The sequence below is a fragment of the Bolinopsis microptera genome, chromosome 3 (assembly GCF_026151205.1).
Source record: "Bolinopsis microptera isolate Bmic1 chromosome 3, MBARI_Bmic_1.0, whole genome shotgun sequence".
Taxonomy (NCBI): domain Eukaryota; kingdom Metazoa; phylum Ctenophora; class Tentaculata; order Lobata; family Bolinopsidae; genus Bolinopsis; species Bolinopsis microptera.
Window position 1 is genome coordinate 4,040,124 of NC_087074.1, and position 14,526 is coordinate 4,054,649.

A 14,526-nucleotide genomic window follows, 5' to 3' on the forward strand; every position below is an offset into this window, starting at 1 on the left:
TTTAGCTTATCTTCAACTAAAGAAGTAAGTGGTTCTTCTTCTGAGTCTCTTCAACATACCTAGCCTCCTCTACCCCAACAAAACATCCTCCTAACACCTCCGTCACCATTCAACATGCTCCGTAAAGTACTCCAAACATCTCCTCTGTAAACCGCTCAATTGAAAACATGTCCCATCCTTATTAGGTCTCTAAAGGTTACCTCTTATCACTTATCTTCTCCAGTTCTCCACTGTACATTAGATCAACAAAACACCCCAACAGCCCCGGCTCCAAAGTCGCCTGACGTCCGAGATGTAATGTCAGTCTAGAGATCCGATTCATATATAACTGGGCTGTTTAGGAGACAGGATCATTGAATTAGCTCGCTTTATCTCTCCTCATTACCAACAGTTCCAGGTTACTGTGTGAAGCGAGACTACAGGTGGAGCTCCAAAAATTTGCTGGTACACCATCCTGGAGATTTTAGAGAATATTACAGACCTAAAAAGAAGTTGATTAATACTATGAACTGCCATCGTGCATTGAAGTATTGATTAGTGAATCGGTGAAAAAAAACCTATATTTGTGATAAATCTTTTCAAAAACACTGTAAAACCAGTAAATTTTTAAAAGAGCAATTGATGAAAACTTCACCATAGAGCCGACATAACGCCAATGAAGATTTTTGGGACTGGCCATTGAGTGCCAGACTTTGTTGAATCATATTCAAAACAACCCAATGTCATAAAAGGAGTTATATAATATATTAGTCAACACTCGTTAAAACGCTTTAAATATATTTAGTAATGCCTTTAGCTAGGTGTACCTATTTAGGACAAGTACTTTCAAATAAAGATCTTCACGAAACTACTAAAATCCACCCCCCCCCCCCCCCCCCCCCCCCAGGAAAACTTTTTTCGTGTGCGTTTTTGACAAATCATAGTTAAAGAAACATAACGAATCCGTCACAAATAAGCTTATTTTGTAGGCACAACCACTACTAGTCTCTTTAATTATCACTGACAACAGCATTAAATGCTATTTTAGCATTCTGATCTAGACAATAAGCATAACTGCAGGAAGGACCAGAACGAACAACGTCTTCCCCAACGAAAGAATTAAAACCCCAGTGCCAAAATCCAGACCAGGACGGATTGATATTAAATGGAATAGGGAGAACATATGGCTCGTTGTTACCTGATGATATACGTAATATAAAACTAACACTCTGGTGTGCTTCTATCACGTCATTGATAAAGAACTTTATCATTTCTTTAAACTTCTCTTTCTTGCAGTATGTTGAGCGAAAATGATGTGACATCTTCTTTGGAATTTATGGGCGTGGTTTGCATCATAATGGCACATTTTGTTTCTTTTTTGCAAGATGATATTTTCTCTTCAGAAACAAGTGCTACCTTTAAATCTTCAGTGAGGATATTTTCGAAAGACAGTTCCTCGTCACTTGACAGATACCAGTGGTTCTCATTGCTTGATAATTTATTACAGTTAAGGAATACTTGCTCAAGCTTAGAAGTACCCACAGAATCAAATCCGTCTAAAGATTCAAGATATTGCACAGAGGCTTTGTTCCAACATCGTTCTTCTTTTATATTATAATTTCCTCCAAAACTCCTTCGGGTTCAAATTTTACAGCAGTTCTAGGATCAATATCCTTCCAGAGATGCATCCATGTGTATAGGGCATCGAAAATATGATGAATATTGCTTATCTCTTCTGAAGATGAAAGACAAACTCAAGGCAAGCGTCTATATCATAGCACAGGAATTCTTGTACAGGTAGAGTAGTTAAAATAGGGTACTTTATCGGTTCTTTTTTGTTGCTTATTTCTGATACACGCTTTGAGAAAAAAACTGTAACCGCAGACTTGAAATCATCATTAAAACTTTCCATAATGATATCATATAATTCCATGGTTATGCCATGAAACCTTCTCTTGCAAAAACCTGATTCCCAACTCAATGTTTCAAATAGAAAACGTGAGGTTTCAACAAAAGAAGTAGCTCCAGTATGTTTCAGGAAGCCGACAAGAATATGAACGAGTAACCAACATCAGATCCAGCTAGATTAACAACCTTTTTAGCTGGCTTATTTGAAACTGTTACTCAGATCGTTGGAATACTGCTTCCAGAAACATGCTCTTCCTAGTTTCATCGTGTTCGCATGTTTTCAAACTAAAGAAGTAAAGTTGTCCTTCTTTGACTCTCTTCAACAAACTTAGCCTCCTCTACCACAACAATACCGTCCTCATAGCACCTCCCAGTCAACATATCAAAATGCTCCGTAAAGTATCCAAACATTCTCTCTGTAAACAGCTCACATTGAAAACATGTCCATCTTATTATGGTCTCTAAAGTTACTCCTTATCACACTTCTCCTGTTCTCCACTGGCCAATAGATTCAAACAAAACACCCCCCCAGCACCGGCTCCAAAGTCCTGCAGGTCCAGATGAAAGTACTGTCAAAGTCTAGAGATTCAGATCATTATAACAGAGCTGGATAGAGACAGTATCATGAATTAGCTCGCTTTATCTCTCCCTCCATTAAACACCGTTCCGGTTACTGTGTGAGCGAGACTTCAGGTGGTGCTTTCCAAAATTGTGGTACCACCCTTTGGGCCATGTTGAGGTATTTTAAACCACCTAAAAGAACTTAACTATAACTAATACCTTTGACTGCCATCGTGCATTGAAGTATTGATTAGAATTAGAGCCAATTTATTATTATAGCAATTAATATTGTGTAGCCTGGAGTGAGATTGAATACAAGGAATAAAAGATACACTATACAGTTTAACCTGAATTACGGAACTTAATTATAGTCAAAGAAGTATAATCTTTGAAATGAAAATTGATGTGATTGTAGAAACACTCAAATTGGGAGAAGAATAACGAATATTACCCGCCTAAAAAGAACCTCAATTTGATATTGTGAACTGAATTTTAAAATCAAAATAAGAAAAGATTTTAAAGAAAAATACACATAATTAATTTCAACATTACATTAATTTCAACATCTTTTTCCTAAAATTGGAGAAAGACAATATTCGTACAATAATTTAGTACCATCAATGATCTGTTTGTGGTAATTCTTAAATGATTTAAATTGTATTTGCATCCATAATACAAATCAAATCCATGTTATTATGTTAGTAAAACAGTGCATAAGTAAAAAACGTTTGATTCATCTTAAAAGATCGGTAATTACTGTCATAAACACAACTCTTGCATTTTTATTGTGACCATACCCACGTTTACAAGAACTGCCCTTAGAGAGAATATTGTGCTGTTCCAAAGAGAGAAATCCCCAATTCCAAAATCCATCAGAAATATTTAAACTTACGGGTAGACAATTGAAGGGAATAGGGAAAGTTCTTGTGACATTCTCAGAACTAACTCTCATCAATAAACTAACGGTCTGATTTGAAGAAGGATTGTGGTAGTGCACATTGTCGCACCCTTCAGCTTCTTCCACATCATGTGCTATCATAACAGTTAGAGAGAATGGATTGGTGTCATCATCACCATTTACTTTAGTGCTTTGTAGTATTATCCCACATTTTGTTTCTTCAGTGCAAGCAGAGATTTTATCGTCCGACACAAGTGTTATTTTCAGGTCTTCTGTAAATATCCTGTCAATGGTGAACTCCTGTTCACTGCTAAACAAAATACCATCATCACATGATAGTTCATCAGAGTCAATAAATGATTTCAGCAGTATGTCGAGTACCTATTTTGTTGCAAGTTAATATATCTTGAAGGTACTTCGAAGAGATTCTATCCCAACACCGATCCAGCGTGATATCAACGATATCTTTGAACATATCTTCCGTAATCTCAATTCTCGAAAGGTGGTAGTCCCCAAAGAGCCAAGATAAATAGCATTCAAAGAATTGATAAAGGTGCAAACTTTATCTGACTGTGTACGGACTTCAATTAAGGAATCCCATTCAAGACATAAGAAATCCTTTATCGGTAAATCTACCAAAATTGGATAATGGTAAACAATTGGAGCCCTTCGCTCTGTATTTGATCTTTTTGTAAATTTGGCAATTGATTCCAAAGCAGTTATAAAATTTAGGTTATCGCTGCAATTCTCAGTGAGTATTTCCAAGAGCCTGTTAGTGATATCGCAGTATCTGTTGTTTGAGAAGCTCATCTCAAAATCGATATTTTTGAAGAGGTACCTAGAGGTTTCTGATAACATGGCTACACCAATTTTCTGGTGATGAGTTACAAGAATCGATACGAGAATTCCAACATCAGATCCAGCCATTTTGATAACCATCTTAAGTTGACCCATAGAAATACTGTACAGATCTTTAGTATAAGCTTCAAGAAAAAATATCTTTTTTATTCTCATTGTGTTCAGCTTATCTTCAACTAACGAAGTAAGTTGTCCTTCTTTGCTGTCTTACAAACCTAGCCTCCTCTACCACCCAAACAAAAACAATCCTCAGAACCCTCCCAGTCAACATCTCAACATGCTCGTCAAGTACTCCAAACATCTCTCTGTAAACCAGCGCACATTGAAAACATTTCCCCTCTTATTCACGGTCTCTAAAGTATCTTATTCACATTCTCCAGTTCTCCACTGTACTTAGATTCAACACAAAACCCCACAGACACCCGGCTTCCAAAGGTCCTGCACGTCCAGAGAAGTCATGTCAAGTCTAGAGATCAATCATCTATCACAGGCTGTTAGAGACTGTATCATGGCGTAGTCTTCGGGCATTATCTCTCCTTCAATACCACAAACCAGTTCCAGGTTGTACTGTGTGAGCGAGACTTCGGAGGTGCTTCCCACAATTTGCTGGTTACCACCACTTCTGGAGCCATTTTGGAGAATTTTAACAACCTAAAAAGAAGTTGATCAATACTATGAACTAAAATATTATTTTGAAGTTTGATTATATCAAGAGTCTGTTTACCTGTTTAGTATATCAATGAAATTATTTTGATAGTGTTGGGCTTGGCTACAGGAATAACAATACAGTTCAGACAGGTTCAGCAGATCGATCACAATGCAGTTACAACGAATAATGGAACAGGAAAACAATTATTTGTAAAAAGTTGGTAAAGGATGATATTCAAACTTGAGTAATACAACTCGTTTCTGAAAGGTTTTAAGTGCTCAGTGCTTCTTATGTATTTCAAAACATATGAACAACTTATAAAATAAAACCTGAGATCTAATGGTCGCCAATTCAAAAAAATATAAAATTTGATCTTTGCTTATTAAACTATCATTCTACGTAATAATTCTCTTTGACCTGAAATTTAACATGAAAAAGATAAACGCCCCATCAATGTGGGAACTTCATCTAAGACCGATCATAAAAAAATTGCCATAAAGAAATGACATTTGTGTTTTATTCTCTAATTAATTGATTAAAAAGTCCCAATTTGGAAAAAAATAAAGTACATTTTTGATAGATCTTTTCAAAAACCTACGAAACATATTTAAACAGGGGATCTTAAGAGCCTTGTGACCATTTACCACGGGCGAAATAAATGCGATGATAAATGTTTGGGGCTGGCCGCTTAAGTGCCAGACCAATTTGGTTACTCATATTTAAGACGACCCAATATATAAAGGAGATAGTCATTCCTAGTCAACAAATGTCCAAATCATAATTTGGAGCTGACAATAACCCTGTATGGGACAATTCGTATTTTTAGCTGTGAGTTTCGACCCACTGTAGACTGTAGAGTGAAGTTAAAGAAACATAAGAAATCCGTCGAAACTGAAAATAATTTGAGTTCGGCACAAACTACAACTGGTCTCTTTATTTATCACTGACAACAGCCTTAAATAATATTTTGGCATTCTTGTCGTGACAATAAGCATAACGGCAGGAAGGACCACTATCACAAATACCGTATCTATTAAAGGAAACGAAACCCCAGTGCCAAAATCCAGACCAAGATGGATTAATATTAAATGGAACAGGGTAAACTGATGTCTGGTTATTTCCTGACGTTATACGTAATATAAAACTAACACTCTGGTGTGCTTTATCACGTCATGATAATCGAATTTCTACATTATCTTATTTAACTCTCTTTCTTGCACTACTTTGAGCGAAAATGATGTGAACATCTTCTTGAGAATTTATGGGTGTGGTTTGCATTCATAATGGCTCATTTGTTTCTTTTTTGCAAGAAGATATCTTTTCGTCAGAAACAAGTGCTACCTTTAAATCTTCAGTCAGGACATTTCCGAAGGACAGTTCCTCGTCATTGACAGATACCAGTGGTTCTCATTTGCATTGCTTGATAATTTATCACAATTAAGGAATACTTGTAGAAGCTTAGAAGTACCCACAGAATCATCTTCGCTTTAAAAGCTTTCAGATATTGTTACAGTGGCTTTGTTCCAAACATCGTTCTTCTTTGATGTTAATGATTTCCTCAAAACTTCTTCGGTTCCATTTGACAGCAGTTTTATGATCAGTATCCTTCCAGAGATGCAACCATGTGTATTGTGCATCAAAAGATGATGGAATATTGGTTTACTGTGTCTGAAGATGAAAATAGATCGTGCGTGGTTTAACTACGGCCAATTTCTCGTTTTTATGCTCAATATTTCAACAACTTTATTAACTGGTTAAATTAACTATCTGAACCGATATTTTGTGCAGGAAAAAAGAAGAGAAGAAGCCGGAAGTAAGTAACTATAGAAAGTTGGTGGTTTCAATTTAGTAAGCCGGCTTCACTTAATCTCCAGTTTGGGCTGTGGAAAGAAATCAAGACATGTTAACCACATTCCTGACTGCCACAAACAATTTGACTATCGAGGTTATGATCTGGAAACACATGATTGAAGGAAACTGGACGAACGTTCCATCATATGGCTACCGTACTCTTTACTATAGTGTGGCAAATCCAGAGAACGATGTCATGTTTACAAGTCTTGTCGTCCAGCGTGTAAAAGAATCAGATGTAACACAGCACCGTGCAGTGATAGTCATTGATGATAAGCAGCAAACTTCCGACATGATACCAGTGACATTATCTCCAACTGATATTTTTAAATTATTCAGTTTAACTGTGATAAAAGCCTTTTCATTTTCAAACAAAAAAGAATATGAAACACTAATGCAAAGTTACTGAGTATAAATCAGCCGACAGGTGCTGAAAATTAAATATATAATGCCTACTGGTGAGACCAGCAGGCATAATGTCGATCTGAGGGGCTAACCCTCACCAGGTCGTGATTAACTCCAGAAAATCCGCGGCTCAATTCCCCAACTCCATAATTGCGCGGCTTTTATGTTACTTATATATGTAAATATACGTTTCAGCACTGTGTTACGAGGCAGTAGACCCCCCAGCGCATTTTCTGGAGTTGATTGTCGCGCGCATTTTTTTGAGTTGGGTTACATCTTGGTGACAGGTACAAAAAATTTTAAAATCTGAGCAAATTTATTTTACATTTTATCGTGCACCCCCTAATATTGCATTATATCAAAGCGCGCGCCGAACTTTGCTTTGCTTAGCTTAAATATCATTGAGGAGAAATTATAATTGCAAAATATTTGTTCCTAGAAATCGCGATCCGACGAATTAATTTAATAGTTAAATTCGGCAGGCGTAACTAATTTTGGTAGATTATAAACTTGTAGCGCGATGTGTTACTGGACCGCGCCGCGCACCCAATTATGCTATGCTTCTCGCAAGCAATCGTTAAATCGGAAAAATGCGCTACTGGGCCTCGCCGAGCTGCGAAGAACTGACATCGTCAATTAAATTATAAAAATATCGATATTTTGGTCAAGGATCCTTGACGATGTTGATATTTCAAATGTAAGGCGTTTAATTTACAATGTCAATCCTTCACAGCTTGGATGATGATTAATCACTCTACACTTTGTAGCGCGATGCGTTACTGTGCCGCGCCGCGCACTCAATAAGGCTTCTCACAGCTTCTCACTTCTCCTGGCTAGATCGGCGAGATGCGCTACTGTGCCGCGCCGAGCTGCCATGAATTGACATCGTCAATTAATCTACACTCGACTGTCACGTGACTTTTTAAACACGTTCTCTTGGTGGCCCTGAATGACTATTCGAAATCATAGCCCTCTAATCTGATGCCAACCTTAACCCTAACCCAATCCCTAACAAAAGCATATGCTGAAACCCTAACCCTAACGAGAAATTCGACCAACTTCCTTATACGGTCATATCACGTGATCAAGACAGTTTTTTGCAAATATCTCGGCAGGGGAGCATTTTAACCCTATGTCATGGGGGGTGATTCGGAATCAGCAGCCGAAAATACATCGATTCAAGCTGGTTTCAACTGTCGGGGGCCCTTTTAGAATAATCTCGAAGATCGACTGTTGAGTGATTTAGCACGCTCGTCACAGCTTGGCGAGGCCCAGTTAAGGTGCATTGTGCATCTTTGATACATGTTTCGTATCCAAATATCATTACCTGAGGACCCCAGGCTATTATGTTCATTAACATAAAGAATAAAGATTTGGCGGAATGACAGGCTGAGCGCGGCCCAGTAAAAATATCAGAAATATTATGGATACGCTTCGCGCGCGAAAAGTGGCATGCAACGTATGTCAAGTGCATCTTACTGATTTTATTATTGGATGCGCGGCGCAGTCCAGTAATTTGTAATGTAAAGGGTCACCTCGTTGCTAAATTTTGTTTTGTAGTTGTTATAGTGATTAGTTTTATTTTCCATTGTTTATTAATAATATTATAATAACATTATATGGACTGAAAGCCCGGCACGAGAAATTTGTTAAATCTTTGCCGAAAGTTATTTTTAAAAAAGGGTCACTGGTCACGCTGCTTCGAAAAAATGTCAGATTTTCATTGAGTATATTCAGTTTATAACAGAAAATCTCAAAATTTCACATTGCGAAATTATAAACAACTTTGCTGGTTATAATTTGCATTGTTGTTTGTTTCATTGTCGTTGTTGATTGTTCTCCTTAGTGATATGCCTAGTAGTATAGTGTCTCACCAACACATTTGCTCATTAAGTATAAATACTTTATATGTATGTTTCGTGTTGTTCTGCGATGAAATACATCATGGTGCTCCATCGCCACCAATTACAATTGCAATGTCAAATGTAAGCTCTGATGAATCAAATTTCTTACACGAAAATGAATTGATTAAAATGCTAATGTTTAGGGAAAGGCATTTTGAAGAAAGGTTTCGCTTTACCTCAGTTAAGTTTGTCTCCAGGAACTGTCTGTCATCTTTGCAGACAGTCAGTCACGATTTCATTGGTTCTCAAAATACTCTTTTGCTTGTTTTGCAACCTTTCTGAAGTTGCAGCCCTTCTAGTATTTGGTTTTCTCAAAAACTGCAGAATATTATCCTCTCAAGCATCAAGCAAAAAAAATGTGTCTTTCTTTCTTTCTTTCACAATTAAACACATACCCTCATTTAACGCAAAACCCTGACTTATTTTCCTTCCCTAAACTCTGCAGTAAGTCAAGGTTTTACTGTAGTATGTCACTGTAACTGTTTACTTTGTTAAGTGGCTCTGAACACTTTGTTTATGCTCGGCCATGATATCAAGTTTTTACAATTATTTGACCATATTTATTTACTTTGACTTTGGTTCAGGTAGAAGATTATGAATTTTGGAGGGCCTAATCCTCTTAAACAGCTGCTCTCAACTGCAAAAGCTGCATTAGAAAACGATGATGGAAAAGAATTTGCTGATTTGATGTCTTTAAATCATCCATTTTCGTTGAGAAATTGGAACCTTAACAATATAAATCTGGATCCACCATTCGATCAGATGATGTTAGAACATTTCCAATGTTCCGATGCAGTAATTGCAAATGATTTTGCCACAGCATTTAATCATCAGTGCAATGTTATTCAGATTTTTGCCAGAATGTTTAAAACTCAGAAGGAAGACAACTGGGGCCTGCCAATGATGAACATCATGATAAAGGATATGTTTTCTTTGGCTGTAAAAGCTGATATTGTTGCTGTCGCAAATGGTGAAATGGTAGGATCAAAAATTGATGCATGTGCTGATATGCTCATGACAGTTTTCAGAGTTTGTGCTAGTGATTCTAGAACAAGTATTGAGTATACAAAGCGATGGGGACTGATGCCTATCATCAATCTGTTATTCAAATGCTACTTCAAAACAAATAAGCTTCACTTGTGTAAACCATTGATTATTGCAATTGAGACCAACGCTGCAAACAAAGACATCAAAGACCTGTTTTCTATCGCTGACAGGGTAACATACAATTACTTTGTTGGTATGAAGCATATGTTCGAGAATGAATTCAAGGGTGCTGACAAATGTCTTTCATTTTCCTTTGAGAACTGTTTGAAAAGTTGCACCAGTAATAAGAGAAAGATTCTTATATGCCTAATCCCGGTAAAGATGACTCTTGGCTTCATGCCTAAGGTATCAATATTGAAGAAATACAACCTGTGTGAGTTTGAAGACGTTGTTGAAGCTGTTAAAACAGGTAATATCAAACTTCTTAATGAAGCTATCGAAAAGAATGCTGCTTTCTTTACAAGAGCTGGAATATACCTCATTCTAGAAAAACTCAAAGTCATAACTCTCAGGAATCTCTTTAAAAAGATTTACCTCATCACTGGTTCTTTTCAAATTGATGTGGCAAGATTCAAAACAGCATTGAATTGGCTTGGACTTGAAGATGTTGATTCAGATGAAACTGAGTGCATCCTTGCTAATATGATCAATGATGGTTACATTAAGGGTTACATATCAGAGCAGCACAAGAAAATTGTAGTGAGCAAAGTTAATGCATTTCCTAAGCTTAATACATTTTTATAGGCAGTGACAAAGCTATTTTATGAAGTTGTGCATTTTACATTTTGTCATCATTTTATTATAGAAATAAGAACTTTGCTGAGCTTTATTCCTGCATAAGTGATTAAGTCTTGATTAATTAATGATATTTCAATGATATTTATCAGCACTTAATGCATCATTTAATAAGAAAATGTTCCTGGTATTTGAAATTATCAAGTTTTGTCACAAGATTTTAATATTTTAAGCATTTTATCTCAGATTACCGCAAGTCTCTTTGGCTGAACTATGATAAACTTATAGATGTGTCATTTATACATGTGGCACATGCCATTTATATGTAATTTACTGTAAATTATCCTCAAGATAATATGATAATTTGTTTTCGAAAAACGTCAAAACTTTTCCTAAAAATGTTGGTAACTCTCCAATGATTTTTCTAGTAGATCTAAACATTATTTCAATTATTTTCAGGATGTAGATTTCAACAGACATTTCATAGCAGAAATAATATGTCTAAAGACCTAAAGATCTTACAGCTTCAAGATGATCTTGAGCAGGCTGGAAAAGAGATAAAACATCTTCAAAAGATAACTGAAAACTTGATGAATGATCAGAATGCACAAAATGCTACCATGAGTCGGATGTCGCTTGAAAATAGTTCTCTCAGATTAGAACGAGATGAGTTAAGGAATGTGATCCAGTTAGCTGATGATGGCATTGCTGATATTAACACTCATTGGAAGCAGAAGTTTTTTATGTGGAGAGAAACTGAATCCCATCTTATGAAGGAACTTTCTCAGAGTAAAGAAAAGATTCATGAGCTTTCCTCTGAGTTCGAGACTAAGACTGAGAAGCAATTGAAAGAATATGAGAAGTTCAAGTTAGTTGTTGAAAATACAAAGGAAGAAAATGAGAAGTTACTCCAATCTTTAGCTATAGCAGATGATGAAATGAAAGCTGTGAATAGAAAGCTTACAGACGAATCTCGGAAAAATATTAAAAACATGTTCTTGTCTCGGGAGAATGAGGTTTTGAGTGAGAAGGTCAGTGTTCTTGAAGAAAAAGTTAATTCATTTTATGAGGAATCAATTCAGCACAGTCGTGAATTGAACCAGCTTGGAGTCAGACAGGAAGCTGAAAGAGACTTCAATGTTGTAAACCAGCAAGGTGAAGTGTTGCAGCTCAATGTTCATGTTACCTCTTTGAAGAAAGATCTTGATTCTAGGGAAAATGAAATAAAGCACTGTCAAGATGAAATAAGCAGGCTTTCTTGCTTATGTGAATCACAAGCTTCAAAAATAAAGCAGATACGGAAACAGTACGAATCATCCAATACTTCAAATGCTGAATCTTCTTTGATTATCAAGAAAGAAAGAGAAAACCTTAAGAAAGCTAGCAAAGTTATTGATGACTTGGATCAAAAACTGAACGCATTTCAAAAGATTAACGATGAATTAAAAGCTGAAAACGATCTTAAGTTTGAACTGGTAAGAGAAAAAGATGCTCAAATTCAGCATTACAAAACATGTTATATAGAAATAGAATCAAAGTTCAATGATCTCATAACTGAGGTGGATAATTACAAACACACACTCAATCTTGCTGAAAATGAGAAAATTGTTGTAAATAGAGACCTGAGTTCTTGGATTTCGAAGCATGATTCTATCAAGGATTGCCTGACCAAAGTATCAGCAGAGAATATGAATCTTGTCGAGGAGCTAGAAAAATGTAATTCTAGCCTAGCTGTGCTCAGCAGTCAATGTAAAGATGTTGAGATGGAATACAGCTGCACTAATCAAGAGTTGGAGGATTGCCATCAAAAATTGGCTGCTTTTGAAATAGAATTAGCTGATAAAAACCTTCAGATTGAGGAATTGACGAAAGAAAATTCGTTTATAAATAGAAAAGTTATGGATATGATTGAGGAGAAAACGATGGATTCAAAAGTAATGAATAACAAAGAGATTGAATATCAGGAACTTGCCAAAGCCATGGAATCATTAAAGAGAAGAGGTTCCTCAGAGATAGCTGCCCTCAAGGATGAACTGTTATCTAAAGAAGCTTTGCATCATGAGTACAAAAGAGAGATGGAGGAGAAGGTGGACAATCTGATCAATATGGCTGAATTCTCTGATAAGTCGACATCAAATGTCTCCTTATGTTCGTCAATATTGGTTAATTGTGGGACCATGACTGAACCTGAAGTGAATTCTACATCTAATTCACATAACCTAAGAAAGCAAATTTCTGTTCTGAAAAAAGCTGTTGCCAATAAAGAAAGAAAACTGTGTCATGCTGAGACGAAGCTTGCCAAGCAGGCCTCTACTATTGTTCAAAAACAGTGCCAAATTGATCAGCTCAGTACGAAATTTGCCTCAAGATTCAACCAAAGTGAACAGGCAAGAGAAAGTGATCACAATATAGCAATAACTGTGAAAAACTTGAACGAAAAAGTAAACTCATTAAACAAAGTAATAAATGGTAAAAATGAAGAGCTGGATGAATTAAAGGCTGCTGAATCTGAGCTAAAGAAAAGAGAGAAAACCTTCTGGGAGCTGTCCGAGCTTGTGAATATTTTACAAAACGAACTGGACAGTAAACACACCAACACTCTCAGGGAAGTTAACTTTTACAAGGACAGATTGATGGACTATGAAAGACGGACTCCGTCTGTAAATAAAAGTGTTAATACCTCTTTGCAAGAAGTAGATGACGGTTTTGAAGGTGAGTGTGATGTTATTTCCTGTAAGTCGGGAGAAGAAAGGTCTTTTGATCTGAAAGGTTTAGAGACTGTTATGAACAATTTGAAAAGCGATTACAAAAATGACCTTGATGCCATTCATGCATCATTCAGGGAGAAATTATCTGATATTGGAGATTATTCTGATTATAATGAACTGAAATGGATTGACCTTATGAATAAGTAGATAACTAGCTAGAAGTAAACATTATGTTTCGATTCAGGTTCTGTTTTAATTTAATACCTTAATATTGGGCGACCTCACCATCAACATGCAATTTGATAAACAAATATGCTACTGGAGAATTTTGTCATACTTTTGAGACTTTTATAAGTTGCACCTAAGCTTATCTCCAAGTACATGTTAAATAACATGTTAGCGTATATAATACTTTTACCAGCTGAGGCCTCAGCGGTTTGTAATTTTGCCATTTTGCAGTCACAGTTTATACCTATTACAGTTTATTATACATATATTATTTATTTCTTTGAGACAGTTTAATATGGCTACCTTACTCGGGAATATTATAGCGGGTTAATTTATGACTGGGAAAATTAATGACCGGGAAAAATATGGCGGACTTTCCCAAAACCCGCCAAATTATCCCGGTCATGTATTTACCGGTGGCCGACCTTTCAAGTTTTTTTCAGAGATCAACAAATTTTCAACCGAAATTTCTGTTTTTGTTACTTGTTAAAAAGTTATTTCAATTTACAGTTACTGATATTACTCAGAAATAGAAAAAAAGACACGTCTATTTAAAGGAAAATAAATCTATAGCAATAATAAGTCAAATCTTCATTAAAGCGTATTCTCATTCTCATTATCGCTAATGTCCCCTCTCTTCTCTACGATTCACTGATTCATGGGCAAGAGAAGTGAGAATCACGGTCCACCCTGAAATCTGATTTCTATAACCAAATTGTGATTTTTATAACGAAATTATGGTAGCAACCGCCAATAAAGTTACAGCCCTCTATCCACTGCTTCAAAAGTCTTCTC

At 36.2% G+C, this 14,526-nt stretch overlaps 3 protein-coding genes across 3 annotated transcripts in view; 1 reads left to right on the forward strand and 2 right to left on the reverse strand.

Moving 5' to 3' along the window:
• The window catches only part of LOC134812553 (uncharacterized), a 52,928-nt gene that overhangs the window by 15,903 nt on the left and 22,499 nt on the right, over positions 1 to 14,526 (reverse strand). The window lies entirely within an intron of this gene.
• The window catches only part of LOC134813606 (uncharacterized), a 40,110-nt gene continuing 26,528 nt past the window's right edge, over positions 945 to 14,526 (reverse strand). The window contains exon 2 of the mRNA XM_063821469.1: positions 945 to 980. The gene's annotated coding sequence lies outside the window, so the exon portion shown is untranslated. The remainder of the gene's footprint in view (positions 981 to 14,526) is intronic.
• LOC134812751 (PCI domain-containing protein 2-like) lies at positions 9,599 to 13,260 on the forward strand. The gene has a single exon (XM_063820316.1). The coding sequence runs from the start codon at positions 9,608 to 9,610 to the stop codon at positions 10,802 to 10,804; it is 1,197 nt and encodes a 398-aa protein (XP_063676386.1). The 5' UTR covers positions 9,599 to 9,607; the 3' UTR covers positions 10,805 to 13,260.

Excerpts from the sequence above, each read along its gene's own strand:
- LOC134812751 (XM_063820316.1), top strand. The coding sequence starts at position 9,608 with ATGAATTTTGGAGGGCCTAATCCTCTTAAACAGCTGCTCTCAACTGCA.